Source organism: Zea mays, chromosome 5 (genome assembly GCF_902167145.1).
Source record: "Zea mays cultivar B73 chromosome 5, Zm-B73-REFERENCE-NAM-5.0, whole genome shotgun sequence".
NCBI classification, from domain to species: domain Eukaryota; kingdom Viridiplantae; phylum Streptophyta; class Magnoliopsida; order Poales; family Poaceae; genus Zea; species Zea mays.
This window is the reverse complement of record NC_050100.1, coordinates 63058205-63080964: the sequence shown is the minus strand read 5'-3', so window position 1 is coordinate 63080964 and position 22760 is coordinate 63058205. Positions and strand designations below refer to the sequence as shown.

General features: G+C 42.7%; 2 protein-coding genes across 2 annotated transcripts; both read left to right on the top strand.

Annotated features, from left to right (window-relative positions):
• Window positions 1-9111: 9111 nt before the first annotated feature.
• Window positions 9112-15315, top strand: LOC100193011 (putative DEAD-box ATP-dependent RNA helicase family protein). The gene is made up of 13 exons (NM_001138179.1): window positions 9112-9331; window positions 9442-9574; window positions 9658-9727; window positions 10689-10751; window positions 11133-11207; window positions 11866-11985; window positions 12490-12531; window positions 12636-12710; window positions 13968-14114; window positions 14263-14400; window positions 14525-14636; window positions 14759-14847; window positions 14977-15315. The coding sequence occupies exons 1-13, from the start codon at window positions 9151-9153 to the stop codon at window positions 15097-15099; spliced, it is 1368 nt and encodes a 455-aa protein (NP_001131651.1). The 5' UTR covers window positions 9112-9150; the 3' UTR covers window positions 15100-15315.
• A 1474-nt stretch (window positions 15316-16789) lies between these two features.
• Window positions 16790-22520, top strand: LOC100282640 (protein BRE). Its single transcript, NM_001155548.3, has 13 exons — window positions 16790-17053; window positions 17114-17201; window positions 17274-17454; window positions 17829-17919; window positions 18196-18231; window positions 18311-18415; window positions 19476-19612; window positions 19801-19849; window positions 20504-20593; window positions 20669-20722; window positions 21314-21379; window positions 21823-21920; window positions 22004-22520. Exons 1-13 carry the CDS (start codon window positions 16937-16939, stop codon window positions 22071-22073), a joined length of 1182 nt encoding a protein of 393 aa, NP_001149020.1. The 5' UTR covers window positions 16790-16936; the 3' UTR covers window positions 22074-22520.
• Window positions 22521-22760: the final 240 nt, after the last annotated feature.

The following is a 22760-nucleotide window of genomic DNA, read 5'->3' as shown; positions in this document are numbered from 1 at the left end:
CGTCAAGCTCGTTGATCTTCTTTGAGCCCTTGATCATACATTCAAAGCTCACAAAATTCCCGATAACTTCCTCGGGGGTCATTAGTGTGTATCTAGGATTACCACGAATTAATTGAACTTGAGTGGGGTTAAGGAAAATAAGTGATCTCAAAATAACCTTAACCACCTCGTGGTCATCCCATTTCTTGCTCCCGAGGTTGCGCACTTGGTTCACCAAGGTTTTGAGCCGGTTGTACATATCTTGTGGCTCCTCCCCTTGGCGAAGACGGAAGCGACCGAGCTCCCCCTCGATCGTTTCCCGCTTGGTGATCTTGGTGAGTTCATCACCCTCGTGCGCGGTCTTGAGTAGGTCCCAAATCTCCTTTGCATTCTTCAACCCTTGCACCTTGTTGTATTCCTCCTTGCTTAGAGAGGCGAGGAGTATGGTTGTAGCTTGAGAGTTGAAGTGCTCGATTTGGGCCACTTCGTCCGTATCGTAGTCTTCATCCCCTACGGATGGTACCTGTGCTCCAAACTCAACAACATTCCATATACTTTTGTGGAGTGAGGTTAGATGAAATTTCATTAAATCACTCCACCTAGCATAATCTTCGCCATCAAAGGTTGGCGGTTTGCCTAATGGAACGGAAAGCAATGGAGTAGGTCTAGATGTACGGGGATAGTGTAAGGGGATCTTACTAAACTTCTTGCGCTCTTGGCGCTTAGAAGTTACGGACGGCGCATCGGAGTCGGAGGTCGATGTTGATGAAGTGTCGGTCTCGTAGTAGACCACTTTCCTCATCCTCTTGTGCTTGTCGCCTTTCCGATGCGACTTGTGAGAAGAAGATTTTTCCTTCTTCTCTTTGTGGTGAGAAGAGGAAGATCTTTTCTCCTTCCGTTTGGAGGAGTCCTTCTTCTTCTCCTTCCTCTTGGTGCGGGACTCTTCCGATGAAGTGCTCCCTTGGCTCGTAGTGGGCTTGTCGCCGGTCTCCATCTCCCTCTTGGTGTGATCTCCCGACATCACTTCGAGCGGTTAGGCTCTAATGAAGCACCGGGCTTTGATACCAATTGAAAGTCGCCTAGAGGGGGGGTTGAATAGGGCGAAACTGAAATTCTCAAAAAAATAATCACAACTACAAGCCGGGTTAGCGTTAGGAATATAATCGAGTCCGCGAGAGAGAGCGCAAAACAAATCGCAAGCGAATAAGGAGTGTGACACGTAGATTTGTTTTACCGAGGTTCGGTTCTTGCAAACCTACTCCCCGTTGAGGAGGCCACAAAGGCCGGGTCTCTTTCAACCCTTCCCTCTCTCAAACGGTCCCTCGGACCGAGTGAGCTTTCTCTTCTCAATCACTTGGAACACAAAGTTCCCACAAGGACCACCACAAGTTTGGTGTCTCTTGCCTCAATTACAAGTGAGTTTGATCGCAATGAAAGAATCAAGAAAGAAGAAAGCAATCCAAGCGCAAGAGCTCGAAAGAACACAAGCAAATCTCTCTCTCTAATCACTAGGGCGTTGTGTGGAATTTGGAGAGGATTTGATCTCTTTGGTGTGTCTAGAATTGAATGCTAGAGCTCTTGTAAGTAGTTGAGAAGTGGAAAACTTGGATGCTATGAATGGTGGGTGGTTGGGGTTATTTATAGCCCCAACCACCAAACTAGCCGTTTGGTGAGGTTGTCTGTTCGATGGCGCACCGGACAGTCCGGTGTACACCGGACATGTCCGGTGCGACAGCCACGTCACCAAAGCCGTTGGGTTCCGACCGTTGGAGCTCTGACTTCTGGGCCCGCCTGGATGTCCGGTGGCGCACCGGACATGCACTGTAGATTGTTCGGTGCGCCAGCATGGGCGTGCCTGACCTCTGCGCGCGCAGCGCGCACATTTAATGCGACGCAGGTAGCCGTTGGCGCCGAAATAGCCGTTGCCCCGCTGTTGCACCGGACAGTCCGGTGTACACCGGACAGTCCGGTGAATTATAGCGGAGTGGCCGAAGTGAATTCCCGAGGCTGGCGAGTTCCTGAGGCCGCTCTTCCTTGGAGCACCGGACATGTCCGGTGTACACCGGACAGTCCGGTGAATTATAGCGGAGTCGCCTCCAGAATTTCCCGAAGGTGGCGAGTTTGAAGTCGGGGTCCTCTGGTGCACCGGACATGTCCGGTGCGCCAGACCAGAGGTGCCTTCGGTTGACCCTTGCTCCTTTATTTGAACCCAATACTTGGTCTTTTTATTGGTTAAGTGTGAACCTTTGGCACCTGTATAACTTATGCACTAGAGCAAACTAGTTAGTCCAATATTTGTGTTGGGCAATTCAACCACCAAAATTAATTAGGGATAAGGTGTAAGCCTAATTCCCTTTTAGAGGTAATTGGGAATTTTGTGAGCTTTGAATTGATGATCAAAGGCTCAAAGAAAATCAACGAGCTTGATGGCCCCTCCACGTCCGAAGCACAACCGGTTGCATTTAAGGCAACGGAGGAAAAGAAGGAGGAATCTACATCGAATAGACAACCAATCGACGCCTCAAATCTCGACAATGAGGAGATGGCGCTCGTCATCAAAAGTTTCCGCCAAATCCTCAAGCAAAGGAGGGGAAAAGATTACAAGCCCCGCTCCAAGAAAGTTTGCTACAAATGTGGTAAGCCCGGTCATTTTATTGCAAAATGTCCATTATCTAGTGATAGTGACAGGGGCGACGACAAGAAGGGGAGAAGAAAGGAGAAGAAGAGGTACTACAAGAAGAAGGGCGGCGATGCCCATGTTTGCCGGGAGTGGGACTCCGACGAGAGCTCCACCGACTCCTCCTCCGACGAGGACGCCGCAAACATCGCCGTCACCAAGGATCTTCTCTTTCCCAATGTCGGTCACAAGTGCCTCATGACAAAGGACGGCAAAAGGAAGAAGGTAAAATCAAGATCCTCCACTAAATATGAAACCTCTAGTGATGAGGATAATGCTAGCAATGAGGAGGATAACTTACACATTCTTTTTGCCAACCTAAACATGCAACAAAAGGAAAAATTAAATGAATTGATTAGTGCTATTCATGAGAAGGATGACCTCTTGGACACCCAAGCGGGCTTCCTTATTAAAGAAAATAAGAAGCATGTTAAGGTTAAAAATGCTTACGCTCTAGAAGTAGAAAAATGTGAAAAATTATCTAGTGAGCTAAGCACTTGCCATGAGACTATTGACAACCTTAGAAATGAGAATGTTAAACTTATTGCTAAGGTTGATTTAAATGTTTGTGATGATTCAATTTCCAATCTTAGAGATGATAATGCTAATTTACTTGCTAAGATTGAAAAATTGAATGATTCTCTTGCTAGCCTTAGAAGTGAAAATGAACAATTGATTGATAAGGCTAAAAATATTGATGTTTGCAATGTTACAATTTCTAACCTTAGAAGTGAAAATGATATTTTGCATGCTAAGGTTGTAGAATTAAAATCTTGCGAACCCTCTACATCTACCGTTGAACATACTTCCATTTGTACTAGATGTAGAGACATTAATGTTGATGCTATCCATGATCACCTAGCTTTAATTAAGAAACAAAATGATCACATAGCTCAACTTTCTGCTAAGATTAGTGAGCATGACTTAGAAAATGAAAAATTTAAATTCGCTAGAAGCATGCTCTATAATGGGAGACGCCCTGGCATCAAGGATGGCATTGGCTTCCAAAAGGGAGACAATGTCAAACTTAATGCCCCTCCTAAAAGATTATCTAATTTTGTTAAGGGCAAGGCTCCCATGCCTCAGGATAACGAGGGTTACATTTTGTACCCTACCGGCTATCTCGAGAGCAAGATTAGGAGAATTCATTCTAGGAAGTCTCACTCTGGCCCTAACCATGCTTTTATGTATAAGGGTGAGACATCTAAGTCTAGGCAATCAACCCATGCTAAATTGCCTAAGAAGAAAACTCCTAGTGCATCAAATGATCATGACATTTCATTTAAAACTTTTGATGCATCTTATGTTTTGACTAACAAATCCGGCAAAGTAGTTGCCAAGTTTGTTGGGGGCAAACACAAGGGATCAAAAACTTGTGTTTGGGTACCCAAAGTTCTTGTATCTAATGCCAAAGGACCCAAAACAGTTTGGGTACCTAAAACAAAGAACTAAACTTGTTTTGTAGGTTTATGCATCCGGGGGCTCAAGTTGGATAATCGGCAGCGGGTGCACAAACCATATGACATGGGAGAAGAAGATGTTTTCCTCCTATGAGAAAAACCAAGATCCCTAACGAGCTATCACATTCGGGGATGGAAACCAAGGTTTGGTCAAAGATTTGGGTAAAATTGCTATTTCACCTGACCATTCCATTTCCAATGTTTTTCTTGTAGATTCTTTAGACTACAATTTGCTTTCCGTTTCGCAATTATGTCAAATGGGCTACAACTGTCTTTTTACTGATGTAAGTGTAACTGTCTTTAGAAGAAGTGATGATTCAATAGCATTTAAGGGAGTGTTAGAGGGTCAGCTATACTTAGTAGATTTTGATAGAGCTGAACTCGACACTTGCTTAATTGCTAAGACTAACATGGGCTGGCTCTGGCACCGCCGACTAGCACATGTTGGAATGAAGAATCTTCATAAGCTTCTAAAGTGAGAGCACATTTTAGGATTAACAAATGTTCATTTTGAGAAAGACAGGATTTGTAGCGCATGCCAAGCAGGGACGCAAGTTGGTGTTCATCATCCGCATAAGAACATCACGACGACTGACAGGCCACTGGAGCTCCTACACATGGACCTATTCGGCCCGATAGCTTACATAAGCATCGGCGAGAGTAAGTACTGTCTAGTTATTGTGGATGATTATTCTCGCTTCACTTGGGTATTCTTTTTGCAGGAAAAATCTCATACCCAAGAGACCTTAAAGGGATTCTTGAGACGGGCTCAAAACGAGTTCGACTTAAGGATCAAGAAAATTAGAAGCGACAACGGGACGGAGTTCAAGAACTCTCAAATTGAAGGCTTCCTTGAGGAGGAGGGCATCACGCATGAGTTCTCTTCTCCCTACACGCCACAACAAAATGGTGTAGTGGAGAAGAAGAATAGAACTCTATTGGACATGGCAAGAACCATGCTTGATGAGTACAAGACTTCGGATCGGTTTTGGGCCGAGGCGGTCAACACCGCCTGCTACGCCATCAACCGGTTGTATCTACACCGAATCCTCAAGAAGACATCATACGAACTCCTAACCGGTAAAAAAAGCCCAATATTTCATATTTTAGAGTCTTTGGTAGCAAATGCTTTATTCTTGTTAAAAGAGGTAGAAAATCTAAGTTTGCTCCTAAGACTGTAGAAGGCTTTTTACTAGGATATGATTCAAACACAAGGGCATATAGAGTCTTTAACAAGTCCTCTAGGCAAGTTGAAGTTTCTTGTGACGTTGTGTTTGATGAGACTAACGGCTCTCAAGTAGAGCAAGTTGATCTTGATGAGATAGGTGATGAAGAGGCTCCGTGCATCGCGCTAAGGAACATGTCCATTGGGGATGTGTGTCCTAAGGAATCCAAAGAGCCTCCAAATGCACAAGATCAAGCATCCTCCTCCACGCAAGCATCTCCACCAACTCAAAATGAGGATGAGGCTCAAGATAATGAAGGAGAAGATCAAGAGAATGAGTCACCTCAAGAGGAGAGCAATGATCAAGGGGGAGATGCCCATGATCAAGATGAGGAAGATGAACAAGTTCCAAGGCCGCCACACCCAAGAGTCCACCAAGCAATCCAACGAGATCACCCCCTCGACACCATCCTCGGCGACATTCATAAGGGGGTAACCACTAGATCTCGTGTTGCACATTTTTGTGAGCATTGCTCTTTTGTTTCCTCTATTGAGCCACACAGGGTAGAGGAAGCACTACAAGATTCGGATTGGGTGGTGGCGATGCAAGAGGAGCTCAACAACTTCACTAGGAACGAGGTATGGCATTTGGTTCCACGTCCTATCAAAATGTTGTAGGAACCAAGCGGGTGTTCCGCAACAAGCAAGATGAGTATGGTGTGGTGACAAGGAACAAAGGCCAACTTGTGGCCAAGGAGTATTTGCAAGTCGAAGGTTTGGATTTCGGTGAAACCTATGCACCCATAGCTAGGCTTGAGTCAATTCGCATATTACTTGCCTATGCTACTTACCATGGCTTTAAGCTTTACCAAATGGACGTGAAGAGTGCCTTCCTCAACGGACCAATCAAGGAAGAGGTCTATGTTGAACAACCTTCCGGCTTTGAAGATAGTGGGTATCCTAATCATGTGTATAAACTCTCTAAGGCGCTTTATGGGCTCAAGCAAGCCCCAAGAGTATGGTATGAATGCCTTAGAGATTTTCTTATCACTAATGGCTTCAAAGTCGGAAAAGCCGATCCTACTTTATTTACTAAAACTCTTGACAACGATTTGTTTGTATGCCAAATTTATGTTGATGATATCATATTTGGGTCTACTAACGAATCTACATGTGAGGAATTTAGTAGGATCATGACAAAGAAATTTGAGATGTCGATGATGGGGGAGTTGAAGTATTTCTTGGGATCTCAAGTGAAGCTACTCCAAGAGGGCACCTTCATTAGCCAAACTAAGTATATTCAAGACATTCTAAACAAGTTTGGGATGAAGGATGCCAAGCCCATCAAGACACCCATGGGAACCAATGGGCATCTCGACCTCGACACGGGAGGTAAATCCGTCGATCAAAAGGTATACAGGTCGATGATAGGCTCCTTACTCTATTTATGCGCATCTCGACCGGATATTATGCTTTCCGTATGCATGTGTGCAAGATTCCAAGCCGACCCTAAGGAAGCTCACCTTACGGCCGTAAAACGAATCTTGAGATATTTAGTTTATACTCCTAAGTTTGGGCTTTGGTATCCTAAGGGATCCACATTTGATTTAATCGGTTATTCGGATGCCGATTGGGCGGGGTGTAAGATTAATAGGAAGAGCACATCATGGACTTGCCAGTTCTTGGGAAGATCCTTGGTGTCTTGGGCTTCAAAGAAGCAAAATTCCGTAGCTCTTTCTACCGCCGAAGCCGAGTACATTGCCGCAGGTAATTGTTGCACGCAACTACTTTGGATGAGGCAAACCCTTAGGGACTATGGTTACAAATTAACCAAAGTTCCTCTTCTATGTGATAATGAGAGTGCAATCCGCATGGCGGATAATCCCGTTGAGCATAGCCGCACTAAACACATAGTCATTCGGTATCATTTTTTAAGGGATCACCAACAAAAGGGAGATATCGAGATTGCATATATTAACACTAAAGATCAATTAGCCGATATCTTTACCAAGCCACTTGATGAACAAACTTTTAACAAACTTAGGCATGAGCTAAATATTCCTGATTCTAGGAACTTCTTTTAAATGTTTTGCTCACATAACTCATTCATATACCTTTGATCATATCTCTTTCATGTGCTATGACTAATGTGTTTTCAAGTGAGTTTCAAAACAAGTCATAGGTGTATTGAAAGGGCATTAGAGTCTTCGGCGAAGACAAAGGCTTCCACTCCACTCCATGACTCATCCTTCGCCGTCGCTCCGAGCAATTCTCCATCTTTGGTATAATCTTCACTCATGTTTTATTACCTTGGATGTCGGCAAGCATCATGGGGTGGGCGGGCGTCATGGGGCACTTGCGCGCATGTCACTTACCCGGGGTGGTTGAGGAGGGGAGCACTAGGAGCTCGAGGCCTCCTGCACGAGCAGCGGCGGCGGGATTCGAGGCAAGAGTGTGGGCGAGGACCGAGATCTCCGGGGCTGCTTGGAAGCCGACCTACCCAAGCGTCCTTGCTGCGCTCCGGAAAGCCTGTAGAAGACCGAGATCCGGGGCGAGGACCGAGCAGAGGGGGAGGAGGGTGGGGGATCCGCGACAATGGTAGGAATGGGAACCACTTACCCGGGGTGGTTGAGGAGGGGAGCACTGGGAGCTCGAGGCCTCCTGCACGAGCAGCGGCGGTGGGATTCGGAGTCAACCGCAAAAACCCCAAACAGCAGCGGCGGCGTCGCGGGTAGGACAGGGGGCCATGCGACGGATCTGGTTGGAGGAGGGGGCAGCGGGGAGGACGGGGCCATGCGGCGGATCTGGGGCGTCGGGCAACGCGAGACCGGGGGCGTCGGGCGGCGGCGTGCTATCGAGGGACGGGAGGAGGGCCGAGGGAGGGGAGAGTGGGAGCAAGGGGCACAATGTCGCGGGGTGGGAATGAGCGGAGCGGATGATGTCGCGGCGTGCGAGTGGCAGGCAGAACCGCTTAGCTGTGCACGCCTACACTCCTTTCTTAAGGAGTAGTAGAGATTTGAAATCCCTATAACTAATAATTAGGTAGCTTACAAATTATTAGCTAGATCAAGCCAGTTAATGAACTAATTGTTAGCTACAAGGTATGTCCTAATTAGTTAGGAGGTGTTTGAAACCTCTATAACTAATTTTAGTAACTAACTATTCATTAGGGCATGTGCTGTAATCCAATCTTCAAAAGATGACATTGTGTTATTTAGGGAGTGTTTGGTTTCTAGGGACTAATTTTTAGCCTCTCTATTTTATTATATTTTAGTGTATAAATTGTCAAATATGGAAACTAAAACTCTATTTTACTTTCTATATTTAGCAATTTATAAACTAAATTAGAATAAAATAAAGGGCCTAAAAATTAGTCTCTAGAAACAAACGTCTCTTTATTCATGTCAATATTTGTCCGGTACACGGCTTATGTTAGGGTGCGTTTGGTTGCAATGACATGATAGGACGGGATATGACGATCCCTTAAATAAGGTTGTTTGGTTTAAAGTCAAGAGTTGAGACATGACCCAGTGTTGTCCTCAGTTATCCTTTAAAATTGGAGAGACCGAGACGAGAGATGACGCTAGGGGACATCCTTGTTCTCACTGTTTCGCAATCAAATGCACCCGTGTTTTTATCTCGATAAATTACCATTTGCAGCAATTGAAACAATCGGATTTAATTCAAAGCGAACGACCCGTTACTTTTTGTTGGTAATACTGTACAAATTTTCGTCTAGTTGCGTGCTCTCGCTAGGGTTCCGCCCCGCCGGCATACCCGACCATAAACCCCGCGCCGCCCGCCAGCAACCTTCAGTCTCATTTCTCACGCGTAGCTCGGACAGGCAGCTTGAAGCTCGCGAACCAGCCATGGCGAATGGGGACGCGGCCGTGGAGGTCGGCGGGAACGGGGAGCAGGAAGCCGCGGCGCGCCAGGCGTCGACGTTCGCGGAGCTGGGTATCTGCGCGGAGCTGGTGGAGGCGTGCGACGCCATGGGGTGGAAGGAGCCCACCAGGATCCAGGCCGAGGCCATCCCCCACGCGCTCCAAGGTACTGCTATCCCACTCGGCGTCGTTCGGGGCACGCGCCGCGCGGTGCGCCCCGTGGCAGGTGCTTGCGGCTGCGGACTCTTAATTCGGCGGCCGCCCTGGTTTTCGCAGGGAAGGACCTGATCGCTCTGGCGCAGACGGGGTCCGGAAAGACGGGCGCGTTCGCGCTGCCCATCCTGCAGGAGCTGCTCAGCAACCGCCAGGCTGAACAGTCTTTCTTCGCTTGCGTGCTCTCGCCAACAAGGTCGGTTTGATTTGCCAGTCAATTACTTCGTTTAGGGGCGACGTACCAGTATCTAATTTGGAGTGTACGTGGTTGCTAATCAGAGAGCTGGCGATTCAGATCGCAGAGCAGTTTGAGGCGCTTGGATCAGCTATTGGTTTGCGTTGCTCAGTGGTAAGTGTTATCAATGCAATTGTGGAAGCGAATGTGTACATGAATTCATTTTTGTCTGTCAGCATCTGAATGTCGCAAATAGTGACACATTCATACAGTTGTACTTTATCTATGTTACTGATGCGGCAACGAGTAGTACATAGGGGAGATTGCAGGAGCAACTGGGATTGAGAACTGGAATGTAGGGGGTAGAGAGGAAGTGGCGCAGTGTTGTTGTCGCCAGCAACTATGGCAGAATCGCCGGTCGTCACCGTCTAAGGGAAACCCATCCGCTCGGGAGGTTTATTCATTCTCCAATGCCTGTTTACAGCAAGGGAAGTGCCCATATACTTGGGTGCACACCTAACAAACTTAAAACCAAACTCCTATAAGCCTCCTGATTAACTCCTTCCCTTAATCAACTAAGCCGGCCCTGCCCCTGCACTTGCCTAGTATAGTCAGGGGCTGGGCTTGGTGGACGTTGCCTGTATTGGTGCCCGGCGATTGAGTCCACAATAGTTACAGCATTCTTATTTTAATTATGCTTCTGATTTGTATGGTAGCAAATGCTCTTTTTGTCGGGGTCGGGGTGAAGTACCCATCCTTTCTGATCTTCACTTCTCTCCACTTCCACCACAGCATCACTCAGTTCTCTGCTTTAAAATCATTCTGCATTCTGCGAACATGTGACATACTTTCACTATTAGATTAGGCACATTCAGATGTCACCTGGTGATATTGTATTCCTCATGCCTATTATGTAGGGGTGACAATGGGCTTTAAATTTTACACTATAAATTTAAGGATTGGATCGGATTAGGATCGGGCCCTATTTCTATTCATTTTTTGAACGAAAATTTATTTAGGGTCCTACCATTTTGTGAAGAAGCATTTGGATCGCGATCCATTATCACCCCTAATTATGTGGCTTTGTGCCTTTGTGGATGCCTTGGTTCTAGCTGAGATTTTATTCTTTCACCAGCTTGTTGGAGGAGTGGATCGGGTGCAGCAAGTGTTATCCATCGGAAAACGTCCACATATTGTAGTGAGTGCTATACATCTGTTTTCCACATTTATTGATGTCTCTAAATTATGTCTCCAATCTGTCTTGTTTTGAAATGTGTACATTAAAATTACTTCTGAAAAGCTATGGCAATGGATTGACATTCTTATCAAATCCTGCTTCTCATTGAGCTCCTGGAGAGTCATTGCAACAAGCCTGAGAACTACATTATAAACCAGTAGCAACAACCGTACCAGCTTTGATTGTCTTTGGTTCTTCAATATTTCACTGACACTAAAATTCGTTGCTTGTTATTATTTATATTAGTGATATATTCTGTTTAAATTAATTTGATTTCACATATTGTTTTGTCTTCATCTGGAATAACCTTCTTCTCTGTAACATATGTCCTTCAAAACTTAGGTTGGAACTCCTGGCCGTCTTTTGGACCATTTGACAGAGACTAAAGGTTTTAGCCTTAAGAAAATCAAGTATTTGGTATGTATTCAGTTTTCTTATTATTAGACACATTCTACCTTTAGATTACTTAAAGTTTTCTCTGAACCCTGTTTCATCTAAATAAAAAGTCCCTGGGTGTATGTTGTGAGTTTCTCACTAGATACTTCCTCTGTTCACAAAATGATGCAATTCTAGCATAGTACTGAGTCAGAGTAAAAGCATCTTCACTTTGACCAACTTTATATATAAACGTGTCGATATATATGTTACCAAATAAATATCATTAGATTGTTTCATTGAATATATTTGAATATTTCACTAGTAATACCTATTTGCTGCCATAACTATCAATACTTTTTCTATAACTTTACTTAAACTTTGCATAGTTTGACTAACGAAGTAACGAGAGAACTAGAATTGCATTCTTTTGAGGATGTTGGGTACACTGGAAAAATGTGAGAACATGTTTAATGGTACCTTGCAGGTCAATTCAAAATGAATAGGTTTGAAGTTTAAAACTTCATTTTAGTGTGACTTCTCTTACATCTTGGAGCTTAGACTTCATTTGATATAACTATATTTTGGAGCATACACCCTATTTTTTGAGATAATTACATTTTGGAGCATATACATTAATTTTAGAGAAGTATATGAATATGTTAAATTATTTTAATGTTTCGTTCCTTTGTATTGCTAGGTATTGGATGAAGCTGATAAATTACTTAATGTGGAGTTTGAGAAATCCCTTGATGACATTCTAAGCGAGATGCCTAAAGACAGGAGGACTTTCCTTTTTTCAGCGACTATGACCAAAAAGGTTTGTGTACACTGTGTACTTATTTATTTATTTATGAGATGAAACTACTTAACTTATGGAACCCTTTAATCATACAACTGAAATAAATTATTAATGGTATTAAGTTCTTGATGCAGCCATGTTTTTTTTCTTGAAGGTGCAGAACTGTGCATCTTTATGTATTATTATAGAGAGAAAAAAATAGCCCAAACAAACAGAACACATACACACCACCCTTATTTAACAAAGAAGTCAAGGGTTTAACCCAACAGCACCTTAACCCAACAGGATGACCTTGGTAGGTTGCAACAAAAAAGAAAGACATATCGTCTATCGCTAGGGAAGATTGACCAACTCTTGGAGGCATGCTCAGTGTTGCCATTGGTAATCACTATCATATGGTGGCACTTTAAAATGCCTAAGATGATCAAAGAGTCTAGTCCACGTAATTGTGGACTAATTTTATTAACACTGCTTCACATGCGTTTTGTTTGACTAAATGAAGTTCCCTTTCCAATAACTTAGGTAAATAAACTGCAACGTGCTTGTCTCAGGAATCCTGCTAAGGTGACATTCTATCTTTGCCTTTTCAGTTACTAGCAAAAGTTGACATCTTTGGTCTGCTTTCTTATTCTCTACTTGTGATTACAACATTTTCTTTGTGGAAACAGGTTGAAGTGTCCTCCAAATATTCTACAGTAGATTCACTTAAACAAGAGTTCTATTTTGTTCCTGCAGATGACAAGGTCAGTTTATTTGCTCCATGCCTCCACCTAGATGTGTTGCTGCTGCTGCTGTCCTAGCTGCATAAATAATTTTCTTCAGTGCATGTGATCCAAATCCGTACCTTCAAGATTTTGTGTTATCATGTATTTAGTTTTGTTGCACTGTGTGATCTTTTCTGGTTTTGTGCCAAGTCAAACTACTCTAAGTTTGACCAAGTTTTTTTAGAAGATTACTAACATCTACCACATCAAAGAAGTAAACTATGAAAATAGATCTAATGATGCTAGATATTACTGTTCTTTTATATAAACCTAGGTAATTTGACTTAGCACAAACCTGGAAATGTCTATGGCTGTATTCGCTGCAGCTACTACTGATGTAGCACAGTAATCTGTGAGAGGCAATTGCAGCCACAGTTACAAAAAATGCCTGTCAAACATGCCCTATATTTTGGGAAGAAACGAGTACTATTTTGATAATAAATACATAAATATATGTCAACTTGCATTCTGGTGGATCTAAAATTTGCTTTGAGTTCTTTGTCAAAGACGATTGATTGTTTTAAGTGTTGCTTGGTTATTCACTCTATGCCTTTATAGCACCTATCCTCTTGCAGTCTTGCTAGTCTAAAGAAAACAAATGCAAGGGGCTCTACCATTTGGGAAGTACTTCACAATAACATTTTTCACTCTGTTAGAACAACGTGATTTCTATCCTACAAGTGCTTCTTATTTGATCAAGTGTTGTTAGAACATTTGCCAGTCAACCACCCAAATGATTGGAATCAATTTGATGTTTTGATTCTTATTTGTTTTGTTGCATGTCTCTGTTATCTGTTTGGACTTTGGGCCTGTTCGATCCAATATGCTAAACTTTAGCAGGGTGTTAAAGTTTAACACATCTTGACTCTTGAGAAGCTAAACTGCTATTGGGTGCTAAAGTTTAGCACTTCACGTTTAGCACCTTTTAGCACTATGTTTGGATCTCCAAGTACTAAAGTTTTGTTAAAAGTGTAGTGTTAAACTTTAGCACCATGGATCCGAACATGCCTTTTACCCAATTCATTTAATAAGCAGTTACTGAAAATGATGGCTGCAATGAAGTTATCGAATTGAATGTTGTTAGCCTAATTTAACATGTGTATTGAACATACTAATTTGAATTCTATATTCTTGGCCGAAAAAATTGAATTATATATTGGTTACCATCAGTCCATTATATTAGAGTACCTTTTCCCATCATTTGTCTCTGATCTGCCTTTTTCATGTGAATTTTAGGATTGCTATCTTCTTCATGTTCTGAACGAGAGGCTGGAGAGCATGATCATGATCTTTGTGCGCACCTGTGAATCTACTAGACTCCTTGCTCTTATGTTGAGGAATCTTGGTTTGAAAGCTATGTCTATCAGTGGCCAGATGAGTCAGGTTTACTTACTTTCTTTGACTTAAATTGTCACACACAGAAAATTATACGGCTATTTCATCCAGCTGGTTAATCCTTCTGTGAAGTGGAATCGTCTTGTTTTTATCTTCCGTTAAATAATACTTATTGCTTATTTTTATATATTATCAGGACAAGAGATTAGGTGCTTTGAACAGATTCAAAGCGAAAGATTGCAATATCCTTATTTGCACTGATGTAGCAAGTCGCGGCCTCGACATTCAAGGAGTTGATATGGTCATCAACTATGATATTCCAATGAATTCTAAGGTCTCTTCTGTCTGTTTCACTACTTTGTCTTGGGTGACATTGTGATCTTATTTTCAACTGCTCACAGTTAGATGTTCAAATTGGAGCTGTTATGGTCTTACATGTTATGCTGTGTGACATGTAGGATTATGTTCATCGGGTGGGCAGGACTGCACGTGCAGGGCGATCAGGATACGCTGTATCTTTGGTGAACCAATATGAAGCCCAGTGGTTCGTGCTGATCGAGCAGCTCCTTGGTAATTGAAGTTCTTCTTTTCGCCTCCTTTTTTTTTTTGTTATTTTTCATTGGCAATTGACTGGCATAGCTGGAGATGCCATTTTCCCACAGCCTGCCTCTCTTATCGACTAGGTTTTGCAGGCAAGAAAATTGACCAGTGTAAGGTGGACAGAGATGAAGTCCTTATACTTAAAGGGCCCATATCCGATGCAAAGAGAATTGCGCTGACGGTATGCCCTCCTAAAACATCAGTATTTGATTCTGTAAATCTTTTGCGCCATGTTTGTAATACGAAGTATGTGCAAAAGGATGCCTATCTGTTGGCTATTCATTTCATGCCACGTTATCTCGCTTTGTAGAAATTGAAGGATTCCGGTGGCCACAAGAAGCGGAGAAATGTGGGAGATGACGATGAAGAGGTTGAAGATCATTCTTCTCATTCTAGAAGACCGAAATCCTTGAAGAGATCAAACAGACGATGAAGGCTCTGGAGCATGTCTGGACTGCCTCGTTTCGTGCAAGTCCTTTGTGGTTCAGCGCAGATCCACCCTGTGGTGGTTTGGAGTGATGCTTTGCCTATTTATACTAGGGCCAGTTAAGACGTTCACTTGACACCATTCCTTGGGTTGAAAGCAAGTCTCCCCCAATTTTGTCATCCCGACCCAAACCATGCTTACATAAGGAATCATTTTTTGCTGATGGCTGCCATTGGTGTATTGTAGCTTCTGAGTCGCATGTGCGGTTTTGCCCAAGGCACAGGCAGCCGTTGCTTTGTGTCAACACGGAAGTGCTAGCTTGACGTTTTACCGGCCATATCACCGTATGTCCGGTATGGCTATAAAGTTTTTAATAATGCTATAAAAATATCGTCTCAGTCTAAATACATTCTAGTGGTCTTAATAGTGTTTATGAATGTCCAGTACTCGATAGGCCCTCGAAAACACCTGGAACGGTTCACGAAAAATGGCGAAAACCTGAAAATTGGCCCGAGAACCGTGGGCACCAAAAATCTACAATAGAAAGTGGGTCAAAGAAAAACGACATGAGGTTCAGTTTCTAGATTGTTATGTTTGACACGTTGGAACAAACAAAAAGCATAGAAATCATAAATTCAAAATAGAAAAAAAAACTAATGATTTGAGCTCCTCACACGTATAGTAAATAAAGAACTCTTATGTGAGGAGAAACTAACTAAAAACATTATGTTTTATTAAAATAAAATTTATCATAGTACAAAATTAAAGAAATAAAAACTACATGATTCATATTCCATGTTCCAAGTTATAATTCGTTTAACTTTTTACCTAAATTTGACCGGCTCGTCTTATTCAAAAAAATTCATAATTTTTGTTATTTTTTGTTGTGATTTTGTTTAGCAAAAGCTTTGAAATTTTTTATTTTTTCGCAAAAAAATAATAGGACGAGCCAATCAAACATGGCAAAAAAGTCAAACAAATCATAATTTGGAATGGAGGGAGTAATAAATAAAAAAACAATATAGTTTATAATAAAAACTACATAATTTATATAACATAAATCAAAACTACATGATTTTCGAAGCAAAAAATTATATAATTCTTTTTTTTTGTTCTTTGAATTTTGGATTTTAGTTTTTTGTATTTCAAATGGTTGAAAAATCAGGTAGCATATGTGTGAACCAACCAAAATGTGTCATGTCGTTAAAAATAGATGATCGATACCAACCAGACCATCGGTACCAACCGGACCATCCGACGTATCGACGATACAAATCGATCGGTACTAGCTCTAACACGGTCGATATCAATCGAATTAGGAGGTTGATAGATCTATCAACCAACCCATCGTTTGAGTCGGTCTGGTTAATATCAATCAGCTCATAGACCATATAGGTAGACAATCTATACTATCCAGGGTTGAAACCAACCACAGACTCACTCGAATGTCACCCCGTATAGTTTTGTGGACCGAACGTAGAGAGATTTTGTATGGCATAATTTTTTATAGATAGTTAATAAAATATACTCTCTGTTTTTTTATTTGTCGTGTTTTAATTTAAAAATAAACTACGAGCAACAAATATTGAGAACGAATGTAGTATTAGAAAGCGCGGATAAGAAAAGATGGATACGGGAACTGCTATGGAGAGATATACTTGGATTGGATGGCATGGTACTCGAGTGAACTTCTTGGCGTGGCCAGTGTGGGTTTAATGGCAAATGGAGTATCATCCGGGCTCTATTTCTAAACCCAAGACTGATCAAGCGAACAAATCATTAATAAAAAGTTTGCTAGTGAGTCGAGAAGAGAGAGAGAGGCGTCCGGAATTCATCGCCAGCGATGTCTCCGTCCGCCGACGCCCCCGGCCCGGCCTCCTCCGCCTCGGCGCCCCCGCTCGCGCCCCTCATCGCCGCGCAGCTCAACTACCTCCTCTCGCACTCCAAGCTGCCCATTAGGGTACCCGCTCTGCCTCGCCTCGCGGCTCGCCGCTCCCTTTCTCACTTCGCTCGCTTGCAGGTGGTACAGATCTGGTCCGGCTGCCGCAACGGTCGCCCTGCCGATCGGTTCAGGCTCGCCATCCCCTTCTGCCTCGACTACGTCCACTGTAACGCACCCTCGCTCTCTCGCTCCAATGGTACTAGGGTTCGAAATCGTAGCTCAGATTCTGGTGCCGCAGGGGATTTCGTGTACAATGCGCTGTCTCCCAAGGTGGCACCAGACGTGGTGTTCGGTCCGGAGGATGAGAGGTTCCAGCCGCTGGTCGATTACGCTGCTGCTGGAAATGGCGATAAGAGCTGCTTGGCGCGTTGGGATTGCCGCGCCCCCGAGGGACTCCATGCGCTCGTACAGGAGCTTCGGTGAGGTTCTTCTTGCTTCACGAGTTGTCTATGCTTATGTTGTGATCTGGTTGGGGTGGTAGTAGTGCTATGTACTGACTGAGGATTGCAAACATGGGGAAAGTGGTTGACTGTGTAACTGTGTTTATGAATAGGGAGTACTGAGTAGGGATGAATGTTGGTGCCTTTGCTTTCCGCCAGAGCCAAGATTGAATGAATGCATGATCTGCCCACCCCTTTTTTAACTATAGTTTGTGTGGCAGGTTTGTGGTTTGGAAGATATTGATATCATGAGATGTTCTTGTTGGTTATGAAAGCACACTGAGATACCCATGTTGCTTTTGTCGTTAAGCTTTCTTTTGATAACTGTTTAATTCTAATTTTGACTGCTGCAGAGAATTGTACATTGAATACCAAAAGGAGCGGGTTCACATGGTGGATGACGCGAGACTAGCGTTTGAACTAAGCACAGTTCTCTCTAAGGAGGTAATGGCTTAACGCACTTCCTCAGTTGCCCATCTGGTGACAATGTGACATTGAGGTATTAGATTGGTATGCCATACGTGCAGATGTATGGTCTAGATAAAAGCAGCTTTTATATGGTGCAGCTGCAGTATGGTGATAAATAGACAGGGTCTTAAGCAGGTGCTGAAGATTGAGTGGCCTGAATGACTTATTACCAACTGCTTTTCCCAATTACCTCAATTTTATTATTGAATACTGTGGTTGAGAAATGATCTTTTGAAATTATCTCATGAACAGGGGATTGAAGTCTGCATGGTACCTTCTGCTGATAGGGTAAGTTTACCAATTTTTACAGTTTTTTTCCTTGTGAAAATTGATATCTACTCTCACCTCATATTGCTGTATTTTGTAGCCAGATGAGGCCAAATTTGCTGTACCACTTCTGGAGTCTGACTTTGACTTTGCCAAACTGGTGCCAGGATGTCCTTGGAGATTACCTCAAAAGATCCATCTCCAGGTTAATCTCTAAAACCACTTGTTCCATGGGCGCAGACATGAGCATTTGATAATAGTAGCACTATTCATGATAAATTGTTGTCTTGTTAATAAATGTTATACCAGGAAACTATCATCTAGTTAGTCCTGCTGAAACTTCACGTTATGACTACAATTTGCAATGCCATAGAAATCTTATAGACCATTTACCTGATAGTGTCTACTTGGCATGTTCTCCAACCAAGCATACACTGAGTAGGATCAAGACGATCACTCTACTATTCTTACCAGCAGTTTCAGAATGTTTCCGTTGACTTTTGTGCACATTACACTGAGTTTGCCACCTTTTCCATGCTAGACTGACCAGAGCACTATATTACTGAACAAAATGTATGGAATTGAAAGAAGGATTTCATAGACAACAACCTTATTGTTGCATTTAGATGTTCTCTTTACATAGGTGAGGTTTCTGTAATATGTTCAATTAGACGTATTTATTTGAATTTTACATGCAAACAAACTGAGAAACATCTAGCAAAATTCTCCAATAGTAACAGGCACATCCTGACATATAAGGGCATCTACAATGGGAGAATAAGAGTTAGTAATGCTGTGCTGCCGGTAAAATACATTGTGAAGGATATGAAGGGATCGGGTAATAGTGACTGTTGGCAGTAGGAGTACGGAGTACATGCTGTTGGACCCTCGTTTGTGACCTGCAACACCCATGGTCATCATCGTCTTGGGGGCCTAGCTTGAAGAGAGCATGGGAAGAGGATAAAGCATGGAAGGGAAAAGGTTGGAGGAGGGTGGTTGTCAAGTTGTGCTGATTTTTTGTTGATTGATGTGGGCACCAGCTTATGTCCTCCTCTAAAAAATAAATATTAAACATTGTACTGAAAATTTAACAGATAAGACAGTATTTCTTATTTTCCTAGTTTGGCAATATTAATTGCTCATGCCCAAATGTATTTAGTTTTTTGGCTGCCAATTTTCAGTTTGTCTTTCTATAGTTTGGACAACCCAATGGAATATCTGTGTTTTATGCGAATTTGAAAATATGTTGCCTGTTTCTTGTGCAGGTCATTTTTCCTATCAGCAGGAGTTCAAGCTACTCTTCTATGCCTTCTGCTCCACGACTCAAACTAATCTCAACACCAGATTTGAGGTCACTTCTCTCAGTTGAGGATGTGAAACTCCCTCCATGGTCAAATGGGATGTAAGTTAACTTGCCACACCACTAGATGAAGATCGTCTCTCCTTCTGTCTTATCCTGTTGCACATTATGTTGTGAGACATAACACTCCTGTTATGCCCTTATGTTCTCGTTTATTAGAACATTTCTAAAAAAAAAGATACAATAATGACCTTGCAACTGATGAACCCTCCTTGGTCTATCATATGTAGGTGTTTGGCGGAGTATCTTCCTGCTTTAGAAGACAGTCTTAACGGTCTGGTAAGCTGTGTTGTTGTTTTGCAATTTTCATGTCAATGCCATGTATGTAAGATATATCGTGGGAGTGGGGGATTCCTGAATGTTAACTGGTTGCTTTGGTTCAGTTGCATTGAATTTGTGTCTTTGTTGTGACTATGTTTGAAATGGGGGAAAACCACAACATAAGGAACAACGATGGAGGAAAAGTGGAAAACACAATAGGTCTTATACTGTTATATTTGGATGATAGCTTTAAAGCCTGATTGCATTTGCATGTGCTTTTCTTGCTGTCTAGTTCTTGCATCTCATCCTCTCTGTTTGTAGTTCTTCAAGTGCTTGGTTGTATAAAACCTATGGACAAGCATTTAATATTTTTTATTAATTAAGCATGCATGGTTGCCATGATGCCCAGAGAGAGGGAGTCTTAAATCCTAACATAATGAGTTTTCTCTCGTTCAATCTCCTTCCTCTGTTTTGTGGGCTCCTTTATTGAGCTCAATGACTCAGGCCTGAGATGGTGCCCAAAGCTTATCTGACCACCACTGCCTGACTTGGCACCCAGTTGTTGCCTAGCTGACAACTGTGTGATGTCATGAAAGCCCATAAAACAGGGGATTATCTTTGTATAATTTAGCGACACATTCTGTTCCTTACATTTTTATAATTGTACTGTAGCTTGTAGATGCGTCGGCTTCAATTGGTTCCAGAAGACGCTTTATTGAGGCACTAGCTCCCATCTTTGGGAGACCATTAGAGGCTGATCCGGTACTAATGTAGTATTGTTTTCCCTTAAATAATCATGCATTTAACAAATCTACCAATGATACATCTGCACATCAGATTTTTTGCAGGAGGGCTACAGTTCTTTCCATTTCTGGAATGTTCACATTTCTGGTATGCAGAATGCTTGAACCTAGTGCCCTCTCTTTTTTGTTCTCTCCATGCCATGGCGTTAGTAAAAACACAGGGGGGTACATTTTTTTCCCCTCTGGACTTGTTCCCCCTTTGCACAAGGCAGAGACTTCAAATCATTTACATTTATGGATTTTCAAGCATTTTAAACTGGCCACTTTAATGCATAAACAATCAAGGAAACAAAACCTGACACCTGAGAAGAAAAGGAGCATACATCCAGAAACATGTTAATTCTCATGGAACAGCACCGTAATGCTGCATGTCAGTATTTGGTCACCAACTTTTAGAATGATGGTGAAAATTCATTTCCCAGAATTGTTATGTTGAAATAATAATAATAATAACTGTAGATTTGTGGAGTATGTTTTCAGTTTATTTCCTCTGGACCTGTCGTATTCCTAACTGCTGAATGTCACATTTTGAATAAAGCAGGCTTTCTGTAATTCAATGGATTTTTCTTTCTTCCTATCATTTTTGTCAATTTGCATCACCCTTTTTATAGTTTTATGTAGTCTTATAATCTTGAATTAGTTCATTATCAAGTGACAAGGTTGCAATGTGATGCTGCAGGTTCACTTTGCCATCCCCCTTCAATTCCCAAAGCAACAACCTGTCGTCACACTGCAGAGTTCTCAGGTTATGTTTATTTGTAAATTACACTGTTATTGGCTGATCAGAGGTATCGCTATTAAGTTTTTTCCTATTCCATTTCACGACCATTTGCTGTTATGCTTGATTGCTCTGATTTCTGAAAATGAACTCAAGAGGAAGCAAGCATGTAGTATGACATATCATGAAAATACAGCACATGTTAGGCGAGCCTCCGAAGTCAAGCTGGTCGTTAGTAGCCTGGCCAAAGTTGTAATATATTGTTCTTTTTTAGATGTAGGCGAGTAGCAGGGTCGCATAGGAAGGGCTTTTTTTAACCAATTATATGCTAGTAAGGAAATGATGAAAATCGTCACTGGATAGGCCTGCCACTAGAATGAATGTTTACAGAGTATGCAACCATAAACTGTTCCTCTGTGATTTGATCCTGCGGAGTGACACTGACACCTGCCTATCTGATTCCTGTACAGCACTGTAATGCCGATGGGATGCCTATCACGTCGCCTCCGATAAATGACTATCCCTGGAGTCCTAGATGGGACCAGGCAGAGATGGTTGAACGGATCTAGTAAGTACATGGTCTATCTATCCCTTTTCCAATCTATGCTGCCTGTCAATGGTACAGCTTTGAGATCCTGTCCAATTTTGCAGCGACTTCCTGACCGACGAGTGCCAAAATTTCAAGAAGTTCTGCAGCGATGCTATCACTCAGCAGAAGTAGCTGACATCGTTCTGCAGCAGAAAGCCGTGGTGCTGATTTTCTCAGCAACAGGCTTTCTTATTCCCAGCAAGCGGCACACGTGTCTACTTGTGCGCCCGCCCCAAGCCTGCAACCGTTGATGCTGTTCTCTTTCTTGTCATGTGAGAGGACGCAACCTCAGGCGTTGGTTAGGATCGGCATAAACCAAGCAGGACAACACAAGACCTGTTGGTTGTTTACGATGTCGTACCCCTGTATAAGCTGCCGACATGGTGACTGTTTGGGATATGGTATAGATGGATACAATCCAGTTCTTTTGTAAATATGATATGAAGGATGGTGGCACTCCTACCCCCGTTGCATTCTCCTCTCCAAAGCACCACATGCTGTCGATGCCGTTGGGAAGTTTGCAAAAATCTTACTCTTATTGTTATGCAATCAAATTGTGTGTTTCCACGCGATATTTCCTGCATACAGCATACCTGCTGTCAGGGCCCTCGATACATACAAACTTGTGCGATGGCAAAATTACTCATTTTTTACGTCATGAGAGGAGTCGATCATAAGCGCAACGGAAGAGACGCGTCATCAGCAGATCGGACGGCCAAGATGCGTCCAGGTGCCATCCTGGACCTAGAGAATGTAGGGCGGCCGAGGGTACTAAACTACGTTCGTTTCGGGCTAATGGTTTAGTACCGATATATAGGC

Coding starts and splice junctions, on each gene's coding strand:
- LOC100282640 (NM_001155548.3), top strand. CDS start 16,937: ATGTCTCCGTCCGCCGACGCCCCCGGCCCGGCCTCCTCCGCCTCGGCG. Junction 17,202..17,273: donor CTGCCTCGACTACGTCCACT/GTAACGCACCCT, acceptor CTGGTGCCGCAG/GGGATTTCGTGTACAATGCG. Junction 20,723..21,313: donor CTGGAATGTTCACATTTCTG/GTATGCAGAATG, acceptor GTGATGCTGCAG/GTTCACTTTGCCATCCCCCT.
- LOC100193011 (NM_001138179.1), top strand. CDS start 9,151: ATGGCGAATGGGGACGCGGCCGTGGAGGTCGGCGGGAACGGGGAGCAG. Junction 11,208..11,865: donor TTAAGAAAATCAAGTATTTG/GTATGTATTCAG, acceptor TTGTATTGCTAG/GTATTGGATGAAGCTGATAA. Junction 12,711..13,967: donor TTGTTCCTGCAGATGACAAG/GTCAGTTTATTT, acceptor TGTGAATTTTAG/GATTGCTATCTTCTTCATGT.